The following is a 26893-nucleotide window of genomic DNA, read 5'->3' as shown; positions in this document are numbered from 1 at the left end:
CTGCATTACTGCACCTGCCCTCTCCACTGGCAAGGGTGCGGCGGCGGTGCAGGTGCAGGTGGGGATGAGCAGGTGCAAGCCTGGGGCACCTGAGGCCCTAGCGTTGGACCTGGGTGTGCCACAAACTAACACTGGCTAATGCACAGGCAGGTTGCCTAGAGGTGAAAAAGAGGAAATATGAGGCACTACATGACATGGATGCCATTCTGTTTAGCAATATGAGCTGCAGAAGATAAACTTAATTACTCAAGGAGACTGGCTAATTTGCAATGAAGAATTATATCTGAGCTATTATTGTTGTTATTATTGTTCTTAAATAATTGTTGCTTTTAGTCTTTTGTTGTGGTCACCGGGTGTACCAGTGTATTTGTTAAAGTACAAGTGAAGGGAAATTCTGCCTCCGTTCCTGAGGACTGGAAGGTAGCAAATGTCACCCCCATCTTTAAAAAAGGTTCCAGAGGAGATCCGGGAAATTACAGGCCAGTCAGTCTGACTTTAATACCGGGAAAGTTGGTAGAAACCATTATCAAGGACAGAATGAGTAGGCACATTGATGAACACGGGTTATTGAGGAAGACTCAGCATGGGTTCTGCAAGGGAAGATCTTGCCTCACTAACCTGTTACATTTCTTTGAAGGGGTGAACAAACATGTGGACAAAGGAGACCCAATAGATGTTGTTTACCTTGACTTCCAGAAAGCTTTTGATAAAGTTCCTCATCAAAGGCTCCTTAGAAAGCTTGAGAGTCATGGAGTAAAAGGACAGGTCCTCTTGTGGATCAAAAACTGGCTGAGTAATAGGAAGCAGAGAGTGAGTATAAATGGGCAGTCTTCGCAGTGGAGGACGGTAAGCAGTGGGGTGCCGCAGGGCTCGGTACTGGGTCCCATGCTCTTTAACTTGTTCATAAATGATTTAGAGTTGGGAGTGAGCAGTGAAGTGGCCAAGTTTGTGGATGACACTAAATTGTTCAGGGTGGTGAGAACCAGAGAGGATTGTGAGGAACTCCAAAGGGATCTGTTGAGGCTGGGTGAGTGGGCGTCAACGTGGCAGATGCGGTTCATTGTGGCCAAGTGCAAAGTAATGCACATTGGGGCCAAGAATCCCAGCTACAAATACAAGTTGATGGGGTGTGAACTGGCAGAGACTGACCAAGAAAAGATCTTGGGGTCGTGGTAGATAACTCACTGAAAATGTCAAGACAAGTGTGCGTTTGCAATAAAAAAGGCCAACGCCATGCTGGGAATTATTAGGAAGGGAATTGAAAACAAATCAGCCAGTATCATAATGCCCCTGTATAAATCGATGGTGCGGTCTCATTTGGAGTACTGTGTGCAGTTCTGGTCACCACACCTCAAAAAAGATATTATAGCATTGGAGAAAGTCCAGAGAAGGGCAACTAGAATGATTAAAGGGCTGGAGCACTTTCCCTATGAAGAAAGGTTGAAACGCTTGGGACTCTTTAGCTTGGAGAAACGTCGACTGCGGGGTGACATGATAGAGGTTTACAAGATAATGCATGGGATGGAGAAAGTAGAGAAAGAAGTACTTTTCTCCCTTTCTCACAATACAAGAACTCGTGGGCATTCGATGAAATTGCTGAGCAGACAAGTTAAAATGGATAAAAGGAAGTACTTCTTCACCCAAAGGGTGATTAACATGTGGAATTCACTGCCACAGGAGGTGGTGGCGGCCACAAGTATAGCCACCTTCAAGAAGGGTTTAGATAAAAATATGGAGCACAGGTCCATCAGTGGCTATTAGCCACAGTGTATGTGTGTATATAAAATTTTTTGCCACTGTGTGACACAGAGTGTTGGATTTGATGGGCCGTTGGCCTGATCCAACATGGCTTCTCTTATGTTCTTAAATTGAGCTAGGAAATTGACTTATTTTAATGTTATGGTTTTAATTTTTAATAACAAAATAAGTAAATAATATTAATTATTTGAAAATTTTTGCCATATAGTTGTTCAAAGATTGTGAATACTAGACAGTACTTTATAATTACTTCAGACCAACATTAAAAAGGTTGACAAATTGTAAATGAATACATTAAGAGTATTTAATTTTGTTTAAAAATATTTCTGTATAGAGTTTAATTTCTGTTATTATTGTTTTTCCTTCCCCTTCTTAATAAAGTTCATTGATAACAAAATGGTTGCTTTTATTTCTTGTATTCTTCCCTCCAAGCTTTTACATTCAGGAGCATTGAAGCTCTCTTCATACAGGCCACTTTTGTATAGTAATGAATTAATATACTAATAACATAGCAAAATTATTATTTAATTATACTTGATAATAGCAGAACACAAATTGTTGCATGTGAATATGACATATATTAATCCTACAGTAACAACATTAAAAACATTAATTCAATTTCATAACTGGAGATGAATGGTTATTCACAATTATAAATATCTATGGTGCTTTAAATAATATTTTTCCGTGTGGGCTTCTTTCCGCATTGGCTTTTTTCTGTGGGCTTTTTTTTCATTTGGGCATTTTTCTGTGTGAGCATTTATGACCATGGTTTTTTTTCTATGAGCTTTTTTCCTGTGGACTTTTTTCATGGAACCATATAACTGCTTAGAAATGCACTGTAAAAGCTATAATCCCATTTTAAATTGTACTTTCAGTCTGATAAGAAATCATTGTAGTTCCTTTAAAACTGGTGAGAAATATTGTCCTGATTAATGCTTGAAACTGTTAGTCCTGCTACTATACTTCACATTAACTGAAACTTCAGCTAAAGCTCCAAATAGGATGTTGCGATATTTCAGTCTAAATATGGACAGGATATGGTTAACTGTAGACACATCCCATCTCTCAAGGAAAAGCCTATAACTGGCTCTCCAACGGTACTACGACACTACAAAGATAAGTTGTCCATCACAGTCTAACTCCTTAATTCCTGACTGGCAATATTATTGACTAGGAACACTACTAACTTATTTAGAAGATGATGATACTGGATTTATAGCCCTCCCTTCACTCTGAATATCAGAGTTTCAATCTCCTTTGCCTTCCTTCCTCACAACAGACACCCTATGAGGTAGGTGGGGCTGAGAGACCTCTCACAGAAGCTGCCGTTTCAAGGACAACTCTTGCAAGAGCTATGGCTGACCCAGGCCATTCCAGCAACTGCAACTGAAGGAATGGGAAATCAAACCCAGTTGTTCCAGATAAGAGTCTGCACACTTAACCATTACACCAAACTGGCTCTCTTTGTAATGCACTTCAACTTATGAGACCTCATCAAAATCATTTCCACTACCAGTCCCATATATATCCACCTTCCTTCTAGCCTTCTTCCCTACCATATTAACACGAAAGCCTGTCATAGCAAGCCTAACCCCAGCAATATACGGGAACCAAATAAGCAACATATATCACCAGATTCTATGGAATGGGGCTATATCCCTCTGTCTTTGGTGATAGGTGCATGGTTGAAAAAGCACTTTGTATGAACACACAAGGTATCTCAAGAAGGTAAACAAGGGGAGCATAGCCACTGAATGGGGTCTTCAAATAGTCACTATCTCTTACAAACACACGCACACACACACCAGTACTGCAATAATAATAATAATAATAATAATAATAATAATAATAATAATAATAATAATAATAATAATAATAATAATAATTTATTTTTATATCCCGCCCTCCCCGCTAGGCGGGCTCAGGGCGGCTAACAGACATGGGAGTCCCATGATTCACATTAAACAATATAACAGACATGGGAGTCCCATGATTCACATAAAACATAGCAATTTAAGCATTAATTACAAATAAGTTATTTAAAATACATTTAACTGCAATGCAGAGCAGTTAAATTCACACAGACACACCTTCCCCCTCTCCTTCCTGGCTGTGATCTACTGAAAGAATGTAAGGATTTACAAACTCCATGTTACTTAAAATGTAACAATAGTCTCTCCCCACTGGCTGTAGAAAGTGGCAACCTGGGTGCACAAATACATATACAGTTCTACTATACAATGGTAAAAGGAACAAAGCTAACTTTGGGAATGAATGCCAGCCACACTGTTCATTTACTGGTACTTCTGCCCCCATATTCATGACTCATTCTATCTTGCATGATCAGAACTACAGCACAAAAACAGAACAGATGACTACTGTGCAAAGGACACCAATGTAACTGCTTACATGTGATGTGTTAATATAATAATAATTATAAATATATGGTGACATAAAATCATTTGAGGTATAAAAATATCAGAAGTGTCCAGCAGATGTCTCCAAAAGTGGTGAAGCAAAAATACCACAAAATCATGAAACAAAAAGATTGGCAAAATAGAATAGGTATAATTTCACCTGTCTTTTAAAATATAGAAGTCTTAGTGCCAGGCAAACAGCTGAATGGACAGTTATCAGAACATAAATTGCTATGGACAGATCTTGTTTCTCAAAGAAAAGCCTCAGCTTATGATTTTCTCGGCTACAGTTGCCAGACAGGCAACTAAGGACCTTTTTTTAAAAAAATCGGTATTTTTACCTTTCAATGTTATGAATCTTCAACAATCCAAGAAATTAAAAATGACTAAAAAGGGTATAAAAGTCTCACTTAGCCACAGAGGCATATCAGAGGAGTAACTAAGGAATAACAGAGGCATATCAGAGGAGTAACTAAGGAATATCTCAGTGTGTAGTTAACTTGGTTTATAACAAGCACTTTCATTCAGAAATTACTTTGGAAATAAACTAGCAGTCAATTCAAATGCTGTAAGACTGGCATAACACACTCCCAGTAACAATATGGATACTGCTTCTGAAACAGCTGTAATTTTTGGACAAACTTGAAATCCATGTCAAATGTTTCACAGTAGTTCACAGTCTGCATATAACTATGGCATGAAAATGTGGCTATGTCATTCTTTTCCAGGAAAGTATGATTCTTGAGAATGATCCTAAACTGGATACCACTATAAACAAACTCAACGGCAAGCATGAGTCTTAAAGGGGAGGGGTGCAATCTCATCTGATACATGCTGTATAGCTAAGTGGATGCGCCTAACAATTTTCACAATATCTGGATTAAGTTTACTCACTTTAATCCAGTTCATCATTAATCCAGAACCTTTGTTTCTTCTCTGATAGAAAAGACCAGAGTGTCATCACTATACCATATCCCAAATGCACAGATGACTTTCCCAAGCACAGGAGTCAAGATGTAATCCAGTTGCATCCCATATACTAAATACCAAACTAAATTAATCCTTAAATCAAACTTTTTAAAAACAATGGTCTCTCTTTTAATAGCATCAGTGTTGGCAAAACCCCAAAACTCTTCCTCATGGAAGACAACAAACATCTAATGCTGGAACTCAAATGCCTATTTCTTTTTTCCATCATAGTAATGGAACTACTCATGAAACTATTGAGAGAAATCCTGGTGCTGGTCTCTGGCTTTTCCATTGTGGTTTCCATTCTTCTTATGCAAGGTTAAGAATAGGATTACAACCTTATGCATCAACTTTAGCCCAGGTGTAGCAGGCACTCTGCACAGCATGAGGTAGTAGGTAACACCACAACAAAACAAGATTGACTACAAGCAATGTACATAGTGAGCTCTGATAAAATAAACAGAGAATACTGAATTATTGAAATAGATGTTTCCTCTTCAAGATCTAGGGTAAGGAAATATTTATAAATATTAAAAAATAACTTTGGATACCTATTCATTTAAGTTACACAGATTAACAAAACACAGTTACAAAAGTACCTCAGAAAAACATAAGCATCACAGATGGGATCATTGAACCATAAAATGTAGTAAGCCTTAGCTTTAGGATAATTAGAATAAAAAAGAATAAAGTATGGATATACATTCAAAAATCTATTTAGAACTACACCAGTGATCAGTGATATCAGTAGAAATTTTATTCAGAAAACTAATATTTCCTCAATTATCATAGTCTGTTGAAAGAATATTGCATAGATGACAAAATTAATGAGGTCCATAGGTAGGTAGTTAGAGCATTTCTAGAAAGCAAGGCCATCAGTATGAAATCATGTCATCTACTAATTTATTCTAATAGCAGAATGTAAAACATTCTTTGTACAATTTAAGGAAGTTGCCACAGTGAAGACCACTTCCCCTACTAAAAAATATTGAAGAAATTGTGAAGAAAAAGGCAGATACGTAATTTAATAGATAGAAAGCAATAATATTAAATTTAAAGGAATAATTAAATATTTTCAGAAAAGAGAGGTAATTGCATGGCTGTACTTCTGAGGGAAAATGTTTATTATAATTTATATGACAAAAAGAAAACATATTTTAAGAAGTTATGGTTTCTAGGACCAGGAATTCTTCACTAATATGGTCAAATTTATGTCACTAGAAAGAAGAATGAAAATAGTAATCCATTCTAAGACCAATCATGTATAAATCCTGAAATTTCAGTAAACAAATTTAGACATTATTAACTATGTTTATATCTAAAAACAAGAATTCCCCAACATCAAGCAAAGGAGTGAAATAATATGTCATGAACCTCAGCTAATTTACAGCACAAGCCTTATGATTTGTACTTCAAAATAATTCCCATGGATGTTATCAGAACTTGCATTAATTAATTCTGTTTTGGACTCCACCACCTACACTGAAATTAATGCAAACTTTGTAAGAGCAGTCCTCAGTAGGTAGTGCCACTGGCATATACACATTATAGTGTGCTGCAGGGAACACAAAGCATAACTGAATTTAGCTAGATTAACGACTCACAATGTATTTCAGCAATAATAACACAAATGACTTTCTCATATTTCAACTGCCTCATAAATAGGAGAATTAAAGAGGATAGATTTTTTTAACTTTACCTGGAAGTAGAAAATGTTTAAAAGCGTTAAGACTTGCCCCAGCCCTGCTTGCACATAGGGTGAAGTGGAGCTTCCCATACTTTCCACTATACCCAAAGCTATGTGCACTCCAGAAGGTCCCAGGGAAGACCCTATGTCTCCTCTCCAAAAGCAGATTCCTGTTCAAGCTCTCTTAGGGCTCGCAGATGAAGACCTGTCCATATCCTGCACCTCCAAATTCTTCCCTGGGACCCAAAGAACCAGAGCTTTTTTTTTTTTGCAGGAACTCCTTAGCATATTAGGCCACACACCCCTGATGTAGCCAATCCTCTTAAGTACAGGGCCCACAGTAAGCTCCAGTAGGATTGGCTACATCAGGGATGTGTGGCCTAATATGCAAAGGAGTTCCCACTACAAAAAAAGCCCTGCTGAAGCCATGACTGGATAGAAGTACATACTTGACATCTTGAGCCCTCCCCCACACTAGCCTCTCTCAGAAGGAAGAAACATCTCTATAGCTCTTTGAAGATTGCAGGAACATCTCTATAGCTCTAGACCTCACTACAGGAAACAGAGAGACTCAAATTTCCTATATAATTCTGCAGATTTCTGGTTCAACATCTCATTTCTCATTTTAGCCTAGACATTAGCTGATTCATAATGTCAAGCGAAGGGCATGTCTGCCACTTGTAGAGAGTCCTAGTCTAGTCTCTTGCTTTGACCGTTGCTCTTGCTTTGACCCTTGAATCCTGCCCTGCTTGTTTCTTGAACACCAGTTTACCTGTCATCCCTTTAACCTTGTTGCCAGCTTGCCAGAACAGGATAAAAAACAAAATGAGCAAAATTAATTTAAAAAGTGAGTAAATCACTGGGTGAGTTACAGTTGTTCAATATTCGCTTGTTAATTAGTAAGGTGCATACTTGTTTATCTAAGGGTATGTGAGACCATCTTACAGTGCCTATAAGTAGCGTTATACCACTCTAAGACCATTCGGCTTAGAAAGATAACAAAGTTAGTGTCCAATGGCACCTTTAAGATCAACAATGTTTTATTCAGGTGTGAGCTTTTGTGTGCATGCCGAATTCCTCAGACAGAACAAAACTGAAACAGAAATAACAATCTTGCATATAGAAGATGAGCACTAAATTAGCATACAGAATAATGAAGATGTTTTAAACAGGTTAAAAGAATAATAAACTTACCATATTTTTCGGACCATAAGATGCACTCCCCCCCCAAAAAAAAGTGTGGGGGGGAAGTGTGTGCGTCTTATGGAGCAAAGGTACATGCCTTCCTTGGGGGGGGATCCATTGCCTCCACCTCTGATCCCGGCGCTTCCCCCGTGCCTGCCTGCCTGGCTCCAGCTTCTTCCAGCAAGTGCTGGGATCGCTCCACGCTGCCCCCACCGCAAACCCAGCGCTTCGCGAGCGCCGGCTGTGGAGAGGGCAGCGTGCTTCCTCTGTGCATGTCTGCCTGGCTCCAGCTCTGATGCTTAAAGCAAGCGTGGGATCGGAGGGCGGAGGGAACGATCCTGGCGCTTGCTGTAAGCGTCAGAGCTGGAGCCAGGCAGACAGGCACGGAGGAAGCACATTGCCCCCTCCGCAGCCGGCGCTTGCGAAGCGCTGGGTTTGCGGTGGGGGCAGCGTGGAGCGATCCCAGCGCTTGCTGGAAGAAGCTGGAGCCAGGCATGCGCGGGGGAAGCACCGAGATCGGAGGCAGAGGCAGCAGATCGCCCCCCAGGAGGAAGGAGCGTCCTATGGTCCCGAGTGCCTTATGGTCCAAGAAATACGGTAGTTATATGGCTATCACCATTAAGTCCATTGCTGGCACTTAATGGCATATGCAATGTTAGAAGATAAGCAAGTGAATGCACCTGAGAGGGTGTACTTGATGTTGTTAGGTCCATTGATGTGTTGTCTGAGTGTATGGGCAGCAAAGTTGAAATCTGGGATTATTGCAAGCTCTGGTACCCATGTCCATGTTCAAAATAAATGTTGCATTATTGTTGGTGAGGATTTATTTGAGACTGGAATTGCTCTTCGGTTCTCTACATAGGACAAACAGGTCAAACCCTATGCTAAAGAATAAAGGCACATAAATCTACACAAATTTCTCACTAGCGTTGCTCCACCCCCAGGCTTCTGTTTTCTCCAGTGCAAGTGATCAATTTCCCCACCTGTTGCTCCATGGATGCATTTTGACACAGGGCTCCCTCTAGTTCCCCTCATGGCTTTTAGCTACTGTCTTTTAAAAAAACTGTGAGAAAAACTGGAGAGAGCATCCTGTCAAAATGCACCCACAGAGCAACTGGTGGGAAATCAATTGCTTGTACCAGGGAAAAACAGAAGCCTGGGGGTGGAGCAATGCTAGTGAGGAATCAGTATGACATTAGAAATCACAAAACTGAGAGACCTGTAGGAGAACAATTCAGCCTTCCAGGACATTCAATGGATGACCTCATAGCAGCTGTTTTATTGCAGAGGAACTTCAAGAACAGATTGGAAAGGCAAACTGTGGAATTACAAATTATTAGAACACTTGAAACAGGCACCTCCCCAGGACTCCAGAGATACTGTTTTTTAAAAATCTCATTTCATATGCTAAACCTATTCTCCCCAAATAAAGCTATCCATCCACGATATTCTGATGTATTTTTTTCTTGTATTAGTGTATTGGAATAATGCCTGTAAAATTATGCAACATATTAAATTTATCTGACAAAACAGAACACCTCTAAGGAAACTATGTTGTTTGTTTAACCCATGCTTGAGAGGAGACCAACAGAGCATGACAACAGACTCTAAATGTATTACTTTTTACAATTAAGAAACCTAATAACAGCCTTTCATCATCAAGGTCACATCAATCTCCAATTCTGACATATTTATGTCCTCATAATGTTGTTCCCCACCAGTTGAACCCTAACATGTGATAGCCATATAACTAAGATTATTATTATAACCTGTTAAAAACACCTTCATTATTCTGTATGTTAATTTACTGCCCATTTTCTATATGTAAGATTGTTATTTCGGTTTTCATTTCATTCTGTCTGAGGAAGTGTGTGTGCACATGAAAGCTTATACCCTGAATACAACTCTAACTTTGTTCTATTGCTTTAGACCAGCTACCCACTTGAATCAGGCTTAGAAAAATGTTAAGTCTGTTTAGAAACGAGCTGTTAGTATACACTCTGAGAATGCCGTGAAATATCTAGTGATTAATTTGTTTGAAATGTCCGTCCTAGGAATGAGAAAGGTATGTTCAAGTGTATTCTTCGATTGTCAAAGTAGTTATTTAATTCAATTTTTTTTGCTTCTTACTATGCCTTAAGTGATACATGTTGGCCTTTAATATTTAAAATTGCCACTTATTGTACAAACATCATTATATTCTACTAATACACTATCTGAAATCTGGTTGACAACAATGTAGTACCACCATTATTAACACACAGACACCGTGGCCAAACTGTACGGTCACTTCTGGAATGAGGAATATGTTTGGGATAATTTTTACAATGAACTTGTCCTCTATTTTTACAAGCAGTACATACATTCTACTTTATATTGGGAGAAACTTTATGGTTATATTAGATATTATATACTTCCAGCTCAAGTGACCAGAAATCCATACTATTATATTCGTTATACTACTGTGAAACAAGTATTATTTACTTCAGGCATATACTAAGCATTAATTTATTAATGTAAATAATTAAATAATTGATATCCCATCTTTTTCCCATTTTAAAAAAAGATGCATCGCATATTTCATTCATCCAAATACATAATCACCTATAGTTCACAGAAAAACAAAGTGTGAATCCAATGGCACCTTTAAGAACAACAAAGTTTTATTAAAGGTAAAGCTTTCATGTTTGTGGATTCCAATTTTTTCTGCTACATCAGGCCTATATGAATCTATATTCACAGGAGTAACATTAATAAGTTTTTCCTGCGTTTAATGTCTCAAGGATAAATTTTAAATATTAATTTTTTCAAAGCAACTGATTTTTCAAAGCACCCTCTAAAATTTTTACATAACATACAAGGTAGATTTTTTCTGATTTTATTTCATATCCTTATCACCACTATCTTGTTTGTCTTTTTTATATAATTATACTTCAGCTTTTTCTCACTGATTGCTTGCATCAGTTCCTGATACCCAGCTGTGGTAATGGTCTATCATGTGAAAATAGGAGTCTAATGGAATTATTGAAACTCCTTTTGATGCAAGATCAGAGCCTAAAAAGCCAACTGACAGCAAAGCTAAATAAGCAGGAATAATATTCTGACTGGTTGCTATTTTAGCCTTGGATACTGAATTTTGAATGGGTATCTAGTTTATTAACCAGCAAATCAACTTGTTTCTATTTCTAATTTTTCTGTTCTACAGTTAACTGCACTGTAATCTTAACCCTCCTATTCTCCAGATGAATTCTAAATTTGAACCTTTATAGTAAGGGTATTTATTCCAACCAATATTTTCAGTAATATTTTGTATTTGTTCATCCCATACAAAAGTTCATCAATTCTGCAGTATGCTTCACTCTGTCAAGTCCAAGTTTGTAAACTATGTTTCCGGTTCTTACAAGTTTTTTCTTGTAAAGTGCTGTGTAATCCCAATATTCAATAAAGACTTATTCCAAAAATGAGATTATGTATAGTTCTAATGTTATTCATCAGCTCAGTGTGGACCTGGAGAGACTTCTGTATGGACCTTACTGTATGTGAATTTTTATTCAAGTTATATTTCTATTAAGAGTTGCTTATTGCATTGGTTCATTGCTTAGTTAAGTGTCACAGCTTTTGTTTGGCTTGAAGAGGTAGACATAGGCAGGAAACTGAACAGGGTTCACAGAGATGACATGAATGAGAACCATCGACTTTGAACTAACTGTATTTAGTAGGATACACAAAGAGGGAGGTAATGTTTGGGGAGTTATAAGTAATGAGAAGGATTATTGCCATCTGCTTCCTGAAGTTGCTTTATCTGGGCATGGAGTTGATGTTCCAGGGTAACAGTGAGTAAAAGAAGAAAAGGCTGCAAGAAAAAAGAATGTGCAAGCACTTGGATATGAACACTAGCTACCGCTTCTCTTGAGCTAGCGGTGCATCTTTTCAGCAGCCCTACTACTTTCTTTCTCTGTAGATTATTGTTCCATAATTCCAGGAAGTCCACTCAAAAGATGGAAAAAGCAGGGTTTAATCATGTGGTTAAACTGCAGAATATCAAATATTTTTCTTGAATCATAACCACATAGTAAACTTCCTTCCCTGTTTAACTTTATAGATGTAACTTCTTACTCATTATCTGTGTGTCAGAAATGGTACTTGTAGATCTATCATCATAGGAACTGCATACATGGGAGTAAGGCTAATTTTCCTTTGTTTTACAACTTGGGATGTAACTGAACTCTGAAAAAACATCTCACAAACCATGTCATAAACCATTTTCCAAAGCAGACAAGATTAAATTCATATATGCTGCTGCGATGAAGCATAAGAAAGCAGCAGATCATCTACAGCTAAAATGATGGCATATGATTTATGATTAAGCATCATTACCTGCAGAGCAAGCGGCTTCCATCTCATATTTTTCAGTAAAGCTGGTGCTGAGGTAAGCATGCTCTGAGGTCGCTTTTTCAAAGTTAAGATAACACCACTCGGATCCTCTCGTAGTGCATTCACCAAATTTTTCAACTGCCACCCCACCTGGTAACCAGCAAAATTGTTACAATAAAATTTGAGGCACAATATTCACAATGTAATCTTTCCCCTTTTATTAAAAATAATAAAATTAAATTTTAGAAGATTAATTTTATAAAAGTCACAATTTATTTAATCATGCCATCTTAAAATCAGTATTATCAGGATGCATTAAATAGAGTTTTATAACATTTAAACTTGAAGAATAAATACATTGCTACTGTCACTCTATTGAGGCATTTGTTTTAATTTTTATGTCCTCTGTTTGAAACTAGTTACTGCTGAGCTCTGGAACATCAAAATGAAAATAGCTATCTATTTTACATTTTGACAGGTAGTGTGTTACCTACACATCTTAACTTTATGTTTTCTATATAATTAAGCATACTACAATCCCTTCCCTCGCCACGTTCTATGCATACTAACACTGTTAATGTTAATATTCCCTCAGAATGATTAAAAATAAAAGGAGAAATTGTGTGAGGTCTTCTGTCCTTAAAGTATTAAAGAAAAATATTATAATAAAGTATATTTAAATATCCAAGTTTTCGCAATCCAGTTCAAAATGGCTCCAAAAGTTTTACTGCTCATAAACAAACACATCCAAGAAGATTTAAGTTAAGAAAGTATACGTGTACTATATATAGAACTGAAGCATGCAAGTACAGTGACAGAAACCATTACATTATACTACTCATGACAACATTTCAGGGTATATGACAGATCATATATTTATTTTCAGCTGAAGCATATTGCTGCCTGAAGTGGCTAGTCATTCTGACAATCATCTACATGGCATTCTGAAAAAGGCTGATATATTCTACTGACCCCTACAATGTACACATGTGCATTACCACCCTATATTCCCTAATTCCCATAATCTCTACCAGGCACAAAGGCAACTGCTGGAACAACATACCTTCAGCTTGAATTTGAAGCTTTGATGACTAACAGTGCAATCCTAAACTGAGTCACAAACTTCTATGAAAATTGACTTGAATGAATTTCAGATTTTATCTCTATCTATTAAGGAGCTAACTAGATTTACAGTGTAATCCTAAACACAGTTAATGGTCTTAGAAGATATGACACTGTTTAGGATGACACTGTTAGAATTCTTCATGATACTTTCATAACCTTGGAGTTAACATCTATTTTAAAACAGGAGAAGAATCAGATTCCTGTAATATGGTATCTGCATAAATATTATATTACTTTATATGTTCTAGCACAATTTTTTCATTCTCTGTAAAAGATCTGCATTATTGTTGAACATGTTTTAAACAATTCTCACTTTAAAATCTTCATCTAGCTACGATAAATGCACTCCCAGCCACAGTTCGGAGGAGTTATTATATGAAGATCACATTCCGGGACAGATATTGTAGATGTGGACTGCTTGAAACACTGGGTCATATGATTTTATATTGCCCATTGTATGATTTATATAGAGTGAAATGGACAGATCCAATCCTGAGGAATTTAGTGTCTGCTGATAGATCTAAGATTTTACCATTTTTATTAAAGGATGAAGATCTGAGGATTATTTAGTCATGACAAAAATTTTCTCTGTGGTGACTACATTTTATGATAGGGTTAAGAACTTTTTAAAAGAGTTCATTCTAAATTTTGAAATAAAGTATAATTTACACACACAAATTATATATATATATTGTGCAGCTGGGCTTAAGACATTAGGTCAAATGAGTCAACCATTAAAGGAAATGAAAAACTTGTTTGTTTTTTTAAAATCCAAGTAAGAATTTCTCACAGGATATTCAATAATGCACTCAGGACTACACAGTGCAACATGGAATACCAGCATACATACACGAAAGACCTCAATATAGGCTTCTTTATATACAATAGAATATTCTTTCATAATGTAATCTTTTGAGACAATATTTGTTTATTAAAACATTTATAGCCCACCTTTGCTTGCGGTTCAAGGCAGCTTATAATACCTAAACAACATGCAAACATTTTGATGTGGCAATATGGTTGCTAGCTAATTATATGTATTTGTATTGCTATTAACTATATATATCTAGAAGCCATGATATAAGACTTTTAAATGCAAACATTTTCAAACTCTTCTATGAAAGAAATATTGTATGCACACAAAGTAACTTTTCATTATATTAGTAGTGCATTTCTTCACTCATGCCTTATTCTTGGTCTTTGCTCACCCTTCACTGTTTTGTACTACAACATCATATTATTGGAATTCTCCAATATTTGCCCTGCTTCTTTTAACATTTATATTAAATTATCAAAACTTATTTTTCCTCATGTTTTCCCACTATTTTCTTCTTTATTTAAATGCTATAGTCATAGAGTCTCTTTTAGAAGTCTTGGTCTGAAAATCCTATTTTTCAGTTATCCTGAATACCATAAAGTCTTCTGGCAGTAAAGAAAAGCAGAGCACCTGACAATCTGTTCAAAAGGATCAAAAAGGAATGGCATTACTAAATATTCAATAGTCTAAATAATTGTTTTGACAGTAACATGATTGTGTTTTCTCAGATTCAGAGGACCAACAAATTAATCTCAGAAGGGCGTTCGGGAACATCCGCATTACCCCTCTTTATTATTACAACCAGGAATTAGGCCCTGTCCCTGCGGTGGAGCAGGCATCACAAAAAGGCTCTCTCTTCTAGTCTTTCATGGCTTCAGAACTGATGTGTCTCTTAACTATAATCATACCAGGTGGTGTAGTCTGGCATCACTGAAATCAAATATCTGTTGCAACAGTCTTTCTATACCTCTATAATTCCTGCAAAGCACAGGGCTCTATCAGTATTTTGGTGTCCTTCACCCAAGATACCCTGCTGTTCTGCACCAGGCTTTTATCCTACTGCCTGCCCAGTGTTTAGATCAACGTAGTGGAAAGAACCAGCCAAAACTGCCTTCTTGACAAAACTAAGACAATCCTGTTCTTGAAGGCCTTTGAGTTAATAAACTGGGTATCTGGCAGTATTATGCCATCTTTTACTTGTTATCATATGGATGTTTTTTATGATAATACTTCATATTTAAAATTATTTTTTTTTATTCTTGTGAGCTGCCTTGGGAGCCCTAAATGGGGATAAATTGCATCATAAAAATGAACTACACGAATTGATCAATACAATAAAATATAAATAAATCTTCACTATTATTGAAACAAATGACATTCATTACAGACATTATTCATTTGTTTCCAATTATTATAATTATGCAATATACCATTCAAATCCCCCAAAAGGCAGAGAGTATTCTACAGTATTAACTTAATAGTGACTGTGGCAGACACTTCATTAGTATTTTAACCAAAGAAAACAAATTTGAAAAAACAATTTTACATAAGAATGATCCCTAAATATATAAATATGGCAAATACTATATTTCTAAAAAGGTATATAAATCTCAGTTAAGAGCCAAGCATATTCACTAATATATAAAAATAAGACTGCAGAGAACCACGACTGTAGTTCATGGTGGCAATTCACCTTTTGCTTATCTGAATACTGAACACACAAGAAACCACCATATATGAGCCCTGTTCACAAATTACAGTGAGTATCCACAAGTTCTGCATGTTCATGTGAACATCTGTTTACATGAAAGAGCCAACAAACATACACTTCATAAATGAAAATGGGATCACATACCTGGATAGATATGGGGTTTAAAACACATGTTCCTATGAATCTGCATTAAATTAAACATGAGAATTTCTATAAAGTAATTCTGATGTTACACAGATTTTACATGTGTTCACTGTAACTTGTGAACAAGGCTACTGAATCAGAACATTGCCCCATCAAGACCAGTACTGTCTGCAGCTATTTTCCAAGTTCTCAGGTAGGGGTTCTCATATTTCCTGATCCTTTTAACTGTAGATGCCAGGGATTGAACCTGGGACTTTCTCCATGCCAATCTGATGCTCTATTACTAAATCCTGGCTCCTACTTACTAGGCCACCTCTTCATTCAGTCAAAAGCTATGACTACATTCTTTTTAGTTAATTATTACATAATACTGATACATTATTGTTAAACACAACTGATTATATTAAGACAAGCATTGGAAGCCATTTTCCAAGGGAATATAGTTAGGGATGGGCATAAACTGGGAAAATGATAGTTCGCGTTGGTTCTTGGTTTTTTTGATTGCATGAACCAAATGAACCACCATTCTCCCCAAACTGGTTCATGGTTTCTTGGTTCAGCATGGCTGGGGGAGGGAGGGGGAGGCATTTAAATGCTACCCCTTCATTCTCCAGCCCACAATCTCTCCATTGTACCCTATGGCCCTATAAGGTACAATGGAGAGATTGTGCTGCTGCTGCAGTGTGACTTGAGAGAAGCGGTTTAAAGTTTAAGCCCCTTCTCTGGGGTTGCACTGTAGCTGCAGCATGATCTCTTCACTGTATACTCTATGGGCCCATAGGGTACAATCGAGAGATCTTACTCCCCTTCTCTCTTCCTTTCTCCAGCCAGCCAGCCCTGGCAGGCTAGTTGGATAAGGGAAGAAAGATCAGGGAGAGGTCTCTCCTTTGGTTTTTCTGGGTTGCCTGGTGGAAGCCGGGTTGCCTGGTGGAAGCCAGACTGCCCAGCAGAGCTTATAAAACAGCTGATCCTGTGGGGAGATGTCTCCCCATGGCCATGGGACACCTGTGGAAACCAATCTCAGGCGGAAAGCAGTTCAAGCTGCCTTCCCTTTCCTTCCCCAGGGGAGAGCCAAGTTTAAACTGCAGTTGCATGGTGCCTGGGGAAGCCAGGGTTGGAGGGTTCATGGAAGTAACATTTCTTAAACCCCTGACTCATGAACCAGCTCGGTTCATGTTCAAACTGTGGTTCATGGATCAGTTTGTTCCCATCCCTAAATATAATATTTAGGCTACAATTTAACCAATCTACATTTCATACAAGAAAAAAATGAATTTCTATAAATATATTCTTTATCATATGAATACACTGTACTTCATTCATTAAGTTTCAAGAATTAACTATAATGTACACTACAATATTTAGCAGGTCATATGTCTAGAACAGTAAAACAACAAAAGCAAAAAAAAAAGTGGAAGGAATTCTACAATGCATTTGGTATGGTTTATTGTAATGCTGTTGACTGTTTAATGCGAAAGTACCCCAAAACAAACCTTTCTAAATAGCTCCAAGTTTTTGAAAACAATATCCTGATACATTTTTCTTACATTAAATGAGTCAGCTCCGCCACAGCATTGGAAAGGAGTGTATGATTGAAGTAACTGGGATGTCTCGTATTCAGCCTTTAATTGTATTTCCTAAAGATTTCATATAACTAAATCTCACTTTATATGTCCTGGACATTTGAATTTTACCAGAACTTTCCTTGGCAAGCAAATGCATTGCTCAGCAGGCTATTGTGTGATTTTTAAAATGAAAGGGATCATAATAAGTTATAGTTAAATTTACAACATTTATAAGGCAATTTTAAGAATATACTCTAATAACAAAAGGTCTTTTTAAGCTAGAAGCTTTACTGACCCAAATATTTGACTCTGCCAAGTAGTACGTGGGTGTTACCTCTGACTCAGGATGCATTACTCACGTTACAGTTGAAAGAGGCAGAGCCTGGAATGACAGAGACACAGAAGTTTAGGGTGAAGAGAACCACAGATTTCAAGTCCTCCTCTTCGGCAAAATTGTAAAAATGCTTGGAGTAGGCGGAGCCTTACAAATGGATCGTTATAATTTGAATTTATCAGTAACTTAATTCTAAACCTCTTAGATATTTTATGAATTATAAAAAAAATTCAGTACAAAACCACTGTAACTTATGCATTTGATATTACTTGGACATATCCTAAATGTTTTCACTACTAAGTAATCTTCAGTCAGTATGCTGAAATCATTTATGAGTTTACCTGAAACACAATGACACCATTTTGGATCAGGTACTCCAGTCATGAGCTTCATGGAAGGAGCTCTAAAGAGCTGCAACATGTTTTATAAATGCTACAGCTACAATACAGAGAACCATGAAGTTAGTCCTATGCACCCATGAGAGTTTGTGTTGTTTTTCTCAAGCAACCATCCCCCGTGAGCCACAGCAAATTGCTTTTGAAACTGAGGAAAGATTAAAAAGCAATTTGTGGTGCAAAATAGAAGTGAGCTGTTCTACTGACATAATGCATGTGAAAAGAACTTTCTGGATCCTTGCCAATATTAGGTTCTTGGTTCTTTCAAGTGGCTTATGTGTGCCAGCAAGACTTTTACTTCTTTTTTTCTTGAAAGATTTTGTAAGAGCAGGATTTTATGATATACTCTATCACAAACTGCTAAAATGGGAAACTTCCCAGTTTCAAAAATGGTTTGCAGTGGAAGGCTGCTGGTTCAAAACATGCAAGCTCAAAATTTCACTGGATATCTGGAACTGATTATGTGTTTGTATTCAGTGTGGTCTGTAGAGTTAATTCCTAGCTTCAACTGAAGTAGCCCATGGGTGCATGTTCTGCAGAAATATTTATGTGAACTCAGATTACAACTCACCCTTCTAGGAGAGGTTGCTTTATTCTATTTATACAAGAGTTGATTATTACAAACTTATTGGTGTGTAATGTTTTAGCACCAGTCACTTTGAAGTAGTTCCTGGATCTGTAGAGAGACTAGGACAACAGGATTTTTAAATATTATTATTTTCCCTTCTTATTATATATGGGCAAAACTAAAGTCCAACTGATGGACTGTGTACTGGAAAATTCTATTCAGTTTCTCCTTCCCTCATATATTTTTGAACTGGGTTTTAGTTTGGTCCTCAGAGAATTCTCTGTATTTTTATCTTACATGACTGACAACTTGGGCCTCACAGAAAGGCCAAGATTGACTTCTTTAATTGGATAGCCTCAGGGGGTTTTTTGTAGCAGGAACTCCTTTGCATGTTAGGGCACACCCCTGATGTAGCCAATCCTCCTGGAGCTTACAACAGGTACTGTATTAAGAGCCCTGTAAGCTCTTGGAGGATTGGCTACATCAGGGATGTGTGGCCTAATATGCAAAGGAGTTCCTGCTACAAAAAGCCCTGGATAGACTATTTTATATTCTTCCCTCAAATATTTAAAACGGGCAATGGTTTTAGCATAATAAAGACCATGCTGTGTCTCCACCTCCCCCCCCCCCATTACTGATGACATGGGGTTCATGGAAAGGACAAGTTTGATTTCATTAACTAGATATACTGATATTCTTTTGGATATTTAAAATAAACAAAACATAGTTTTAGCACAACGAACAGACCATTCAATATTTTAAGAGAATTCAATAATTTAAGATAATTCATCTAGTTCCTGACAGAAGAGAGAAAGGGGTGGTCTCCATCCAGTCTCACAGGTTATCTGTGAATGCCTACTTTTTCTGGCTTAAGAAGGAATAATTTTATTTGGAGTGGTAACCAGTTCTGCAAATAGCTGTGTCAATTCTTGAGCTTTCTTATAATTTTGATATATCATATTAAATTATACACAGCCATGTACAAAGCCAGAATCTATGTGTAGTGGTTCAGATATAACACCTTAAAGAATTTATTGGAACATCCCACAAGGGTCAATTCTTTCCAAACATAAAATAATACTTTAACTGAGCTTGAACAAACAACTAATGCTGCCATTGTCTGAACTGCTTCATAGGACTTGAATGCATATCAAAAATTAGAACCAGGCTTAGAACTTGTTCCATTCTGAAAAGTCTACTTGAAGTCTACATAAGAAACCAGACTAGATTAAAGTAGCCATTTTAGTATGATGGAGAAACATCAAACACTTTGCATTAATATGCACAAAACAAGCCAGTATAGAAAACAATTTTCTAGGAATGGGAACAAAGAGTCTCCATTTCAGGGGAAGGGGATAGAAATCACCTGCCACTCTTTCGAAGGGCAGGACTTTATAGAGCTGCTGTGTGCCTACAGTCACCTAGTATCTAGATCACATGAGAGCAGTAGTCAGAAAACATGCTGATTGATTGTGGGACCTATATTCAGCCCTAGAAACTATTTTTCAGCGCAACTGATAGAAAATAATAACCAACTGCAGTTATCAACTATATACTGAAGTTCAGGGTTTGTGCAATATTGGTCTTTTTATTTCTATAAGCAGCTCTGAAAATGTTTCCAGGCACCTAACCATATGTTGTTAGAACCCTCCATCATCTCATGTTCTCAAAATAGCTTTTTTTTTAGCATGCCTTGAATCTCTGGGTCACTGAAGTGAAGTACTTAATTTTTTAAAAAATGTATCACATTAGAGAAACTTACAGCAAAAATTATCTAACATGATCTAGAGAATCTGAATGAATCACCAGATGTGCTCTCCCAGAGATCTCTATTCTAAAAATGTACAACCAGTGGTCATAGTATTCCCCCCACTCCCACACCCCGTCCTGGATTCTCACACTCAGTAAATACCAGGAATGCCATGGGGAACATTTCATGTAATGCATAATGATGTGGAACTACTTTACCAGAAGATGAAAATAGTTTTTAAAATATTTTACAGTGGTCACCATGGACATTAGGGGAAACCAATTTAAAAACTGTTAAAAGTTGTTGAGAGCAAAGCAGGGAAGGTCCAGGGGATCCCTTTCTACTAGAACTAGCTGGTGAAGCAGACACAATCGCAGTACACCACCACTCAGGGAATTAATAAATGTAAGCTGGACGGCTGCATACAAAAGTCTGGAGTGCTCAACAATTGTATTCCCGTCACTGGTGTTGCACCCTATTACCACTCACATCCTCTATTGCCTACTGGCTTAACTGTGTGTGCCAAGGTGCTGATATCTGATAATCCACAAGGGGGAAGGGACGGTTGGGGTATAGGTGGTACAAAGGTGCAAAGGAGTTGAGAGAGCCTCCTAGGAGTGCTAGAAGGAGATGGTATGATGGGGCATGACTGTTAAGAATGCTTCTTGCCATGAGGACATCCATTTTGGTCCAGTCTGATGAAACTATTATGATTTGCTTTGTTTAGCTTGCTTGCTTATCTATTGTGTTATGTCTGTAACTGTGCACAAGTACTTTCCGCCTTGGGAATATGGTATTACCAGCCGTTGAAGGCCAGTCGTTTCTACTGCCCAGAGACTTTTGCTTTTGAAAGTTACCTGCTTCAGCCAGAACTGATAATGGGGGCTTTCCCAGGGGCATTCATTGGTAGAAAAAAGGCATTTTGAGTTCAAGCTTGTAACGAGTCTGAACACATATATCTGGGTGCCTGAGTCTGGGGGCTCAGTTTCACCAAGACACTGTCTTGGAACTATAACATCTTCTCATTAATGAATAAACCTTACTTGAGTACATCATAGAGGTGATCATTGATGGGGATTGTGCAATTGACAATTTGATGGGGATTTGACAATTGGCAGCCAAAATACTGAGTATATGGGGCAGCCCATCCGCACAGCACCAATCTCTGTAATGCAGTTTGCAATGGTCCTAAGAGTGGGATGCATAGGTTCAAGCAGGGCTTTTTTTCTGGAAACAGAGGTGCTGGAACTCTCAAGAGGGAAATGAAAGAGAAACACACAGGTGCTCCTCATGAACTTCTAACTTGTTTTGAGCATTTTGTTTCCACAAAGGGGTTCTGGAACTCTGTTATTTTATTGCTAAATCTGTTTTATGCCAATAAAGGCTTGCTGTTGCTGAAACTCTGTTCCACCGCATTGCTCTGGAAAAAAGCCCTGGGTTCAAGCTTGGCCTTGTCTTGCTGCCAATCAGCCCACTGCCTGGCAAAAAGTGGACTTTGCTTTTGGCCACCTTCCCATCCCTGGGGCTGAAACACTGAGCCATGGAGCAGATGAAAAGCCTTTATTAGAAATGTGTACAAGCATCAGAGTAGCAAGCAGGTAACAGTCACTCTGCCTGGCAAGAGAGAGATCTGCAATTTCTGAGACTCAAACACACATCTACAGAGCACCCCAAAATACACTTCCTCCAGGGCTCCTGCTGCTTTAGCCATGGAATTCCATTGGGATTCTGGTGCTGGAAGATCTTTTCTCCCTATCTTGTGACATTCCACCTGTGGGGAGGAAGAGTAACAGTGGGGGAAGTGTGGCTTAATCGGTAGGTGGCTGCACCTGTGTGTGTCATTCATAGTAAAGTCATTGGGACACCAGCCCTGATTGACAGATATTGTTGTGGTTGTTAGGAACTCAGGCACACTCACTATGCCATTTAGGCTGTGCTGAAAGGTGTTAGTTTCTCTCCCTCTGTGAAATGTCCACAAGGTATTCGCCAGCTGCACCTTTGCCATGGCAGAGCCTCACCAGCAGCTCCTCAGGATTGCACTGATAGTCATTGTTACTGAATGCCTCAAGGGCAAAGGTTTTCTTGACAACTGACTTTGGAATTTACTGAAGCACCTGTGAAGACGTACCAAAAATGTCATAGTTGATTTTAAAAAAACTTGTGGACGGTACAGCATTCTCTAATGACTTTGTCTCACAGGATAGGTATTGTGATCTTTATGCATTCTCTATCATGATTAAAACATATACTGAAATAATCAGACCAGCAAGTCAAGGATATTTTTTACCATATGGAAGATTTTACCATGACTGAATATTGGTGGTTTTTATCATTTAGGGCATTACCAGAAGATCTTTCTTCTTCTTCTTCATTTTTAATTGACACTTCATGTTATAACTAAACTTTGATAACCTGCGTGGAATACTTAAGGTGGTGGTGGCTACAAGCATAGCCAGCTTTAAGAGGGGATTGGATAAAAATATGGAGCAGAGGTCCATCAGTGGCTATGAGCCACAGTGTGTATATATATATGGCTCATAGCCACTGATGGGCATATATATATGTGTGTGTGTGTATGTATGTATATGTGTGTGTGTATATACACACACACATATATTGGCCACTGTGTGACACAGAGTGTTGGACTGGATGGGCCATTGGCCTGATCCAACATGGCTTATGTTCCATACACAAGAAACAGCTATCATAAACCAGTCCACAGCCATCTAAAGATCAACCTGTGCAAAATATCACATGGAGATGGAACATTTTACTTGCATTCAGAACAGGAACAATTTTCTATTCATATGTATTACTGGTGAGTACTCATTAAAAAATCTTTATGCTTTCACGTGTTTGTTGTAAACTGTTAGTTCTGTGATTAGCATATTCATAATTCCTTCTCATGCAGCTCTGGTGGTGGGAGGCAGTGCTCTGACTAGGCAACTGCATGAGTTCTTCCTCCTTGTCGGAATAGTTCTTCATCATCATGGCTGTTAGTGTTGTGATAGCCAACATGAAGGAAAATTATCCCTCCTTCCCGATTACTACTTTTTCTTCCAGCACCTTGCTTGTTTTATCAGTGACTAACTGTGAAATCCTAAGCACATTTACACCCTATTAAAGCCGTTGCCATTCTACATTTAAGAGACTTTAAAAGACTTAAATAAACATGTTTAATCAGATTTCACTACTTATGGCACAAGAAGAGTTTCCAGTTCATTTTTTTTCTGCAAAGACCAGCATCACTGATCCAGTCATGCAGTTCCTAATACTAGTAATTTAAGTTACCTTAAAGGTGGGGAGATTTCCATCAATTTCCCCTTTCTGCTGTAGCCCACTGAGCCAACCAAAATGCTGTTCCTGGGATCAGCTGACCTTTAGGAAGAGCACAGGGGCAAAGTGGAGACCTGCAGTGGGAAGGAAAAAATCAGTGGAAATCACATTGCCATCTTAAGAAATTCTAAGTGCCCTTAAACCTTTGGAATGCATGGTTGTATACAGGCTATTGTGAATGACTCTAAAAGCACGCTGAAAAAACTGCATGATGTTGACAGTTTATTCCAGTAACAACTTGTATTTGAAGTCTACACTTCAGTACACTACACTGAAGTTTATATTATTGCCCATACAAGAGAAGAAAGAAAATATTATGGAAGAGACTTGCTGGCTTTATAAACAAGTTCTTCATTCAAAATTTAAAAATCTACTCTATAACTACTTTATGCCAAGTGAAATACTTTTTGAAATGTGAATACATGCATAACATTATAAAATGTTTCTAAATAAATATTTCTATGGCCATGTCAGAAAAGAGCATCCTAGTTCTGAATCACCTCAGTTACCATTACCCAATCCCCATAGTTAGGTCAGAACTGAACTGTACCTGTCTCTACTTTTTCAAAGCAGACTTTTCCTAGCTGTTATGCCATTTCTAAAATGAATCCAAAATCCAGTTTTTGCTTGTAACTTTCCTGTTTTGCTTGCCACCTTTAAAATGTGGCAACCTAGCTACCAGCTACCAACGGTGCAGCTACCTAGCTACCTATCAGTGCAGTGCTATGATTTAAAAATACTTTTATTCCTAATGCAATAGGGAATAAAATATTGTTTATATTATCTTAATTTGAATGAAAATGATGCTTATTATGAGGGTGAGTCAAATAAAAAAAAATCAATGAAATTTAGAAACATGGCATCATTGCCTGTAAATTAGCAGAATTTTTACCAGTGATATAAGGAATGTCCTACAGGTGGCAGCAGAGTGAAGACAAGCAACATGCTATCACAGTAGCAGTGTGTAAAGATGGACGCCCCTCTTGAGACATCCACCAAAGAAGAGCAGTGTTCCATCATCCATTGCAATTCATCAGTGAATGAAGCTGCAATATGGTGATGCATGTCTGTCACTGCAGCAAGTATGCAAGTGGAGTGGGAAGCTCAAAAACAGTATACTTCCACGACAGATCCTTCTCAACCGGGTTAGGCACACTGACGTCACTATTTCAGTTCTGGGGTCAGCTGCCATGGCACCCACCTTGCAGGTACTTTGTGAAATTGATGGGAAAATATCACAAAATTCCCTGGAGAAACACACACAAGTCCGATGAATATGCAGTAATATATTATATAGAACAAAAATTCTATAACAATCTATAGCAATAGCAAGTATACCAAAGTGAAATAAACAATTTGACAGAAAATATGATTCAGAAAAAATTCCATACTTGGATACCATTATTTATAGATCTTCTCAACAAACAATAACTTTTTCATTGTATAAAAAACAGACAGATGTCAATACTAACCTCCATTTCTCTTCTCTTCAACCCGCTAACCTTATGATCAATACTTATGCCTCAAGAGAAATTCTACAATAAGGATTGATTTTAATAATGAGGCTGGTATCTTAACTCAGCAATTGAGTCAGAGGATATCCTGATGAGATTCTCCGTTCATCACGGAATAGGGCTGAGTCTAAGCCCAGAAGTGAACTTTTATCTCAGCATACTCCTATGACAAAAAATGGAATAACTAGGGAGTTTACAATATACTCCTTTAGCTTCTGCCATATCCAAAATCATATCACTGACATTTGTTACATGAGATACCATCTTGCCCGTGGTGTCAAACTCATTTGTTAAGAGGGCCAAATCTGACATAAATTATACCTTGTCGGGCCAGGCCATGTGTGTCCTAAAATGTAATGCCAGGTAGTGAAGACATGACCTTTAAGAAGGACATAGACAAATACAAAGATTTTTTTTAAAAAAATGAATAAAACATGCTTAAAAGATTAGCACTCTTGCAATATTTTATTTAACAGTCTCTGATAACTAAAGGAAGCAAGAGAGAGGGTGAAGGAAGCAGAATTTCTAGCAGGCCTGACAGAAGCCCTCTGGGGGCCTAATTTGGCCTCTGGGCTGCCTGTTTGACACCCCTGATCTTGCCAAACCAGCTCTATTAATGCTTAGAGGAGAACAAAAATTTACAAGAATCTTTTGTCCTCAGACACAGAATTGTCTTCTTTACCTCAAGGAATGTTTAAATGTAATCACTGTAAAACATGTAAGTTAGTGTACATAGGGTCTTCTATCAGTTTACCCAATGGCAGCCTTTGAGATCAAAGGCTTTTACACCTGCCAAACAAAAAGATGGATTTATTGCCTCTATTGTCTGTGTAGGCTTTTTAAAATGTAGGATGTTCTATGAGGTCTGTATGTGTTGGGTCCTAGAACATAAATCTAGGATAAAGCATTTTGTACAAGATGCACCACTTTCTAGTCATTTTAGAACAATGCAGCATTCTGAAGAGGATCTGAGATTTGTAGCCGCCCTGAGCCTGCCTTGGCGGGGAGGGCGGGATATAAATAAAAAATTATTATTATTATTATTATTATTATTATTATTATTATTATTATTATTATTATTAGTTCTTTATCAGCTAAAAACACACTGTCACACTTCATCTGGACATGAAGAGGATTCTTATTCAACAAAAAGTCATATTTATTTATCTATTTAATTCATTAGAACCTGGGGAACTTGATCTGAATAATGATCTTTCCTGCTTCTTGTAAATGGTATACTG

At 37.7% G+C, this 26893-nt stretch overlaps 1 protein-coding gene across 6 annotated transcripts in view; it reads right to left on the bottom strand.

Annotated features, from left to right (window-relative positions):
* The window catches only part of CNKSR2 (connector enhancer of kinase suppressor of Ras 2), a 267343-nt gene that overhangs the window by 124050 nt on the left and 116400 nt on the right, over window positions 1-26893 (bottom strand). For 3 of the 6 annotated variants that reach the window (XM_060234059.1, XM_060234060.1, XM_060234064.1), the window contains one exon: window positions 12397-12543. The exons of the other annotated variants lie outside the window; for them this stretch is intronic. In XM_060234059.1, the coding sequence (XP_060090042.1) occupies window positions 12397-12543 (147 nt within the window). The remainder of the gene's footprint in view (window positions 1-12396; window positions 12544-26893) is intronic. 6 annotated transcript variants of the gene reach the window in all.

The sequence above is a fragment of the Heteronotia binoei genome, chromosome 3 (assembly GCF_032191835.1).
Source record: "Heteronotia binoei isolate CCM8104 ecotype False Entrance Well chromosome 3, APGP_CSIRO_Hbin_v1, whole genome shotgun sequence".
Lineage (NCBI taxonomy): Eukaryota > Metazoa > Chordata > Lepidosauria > Squamata > Gekkonidae > Heteronotia > Heteronotia binoei.
This window is presented reverse-complemented; position numbering and strand designations above follow the sequence as displayed.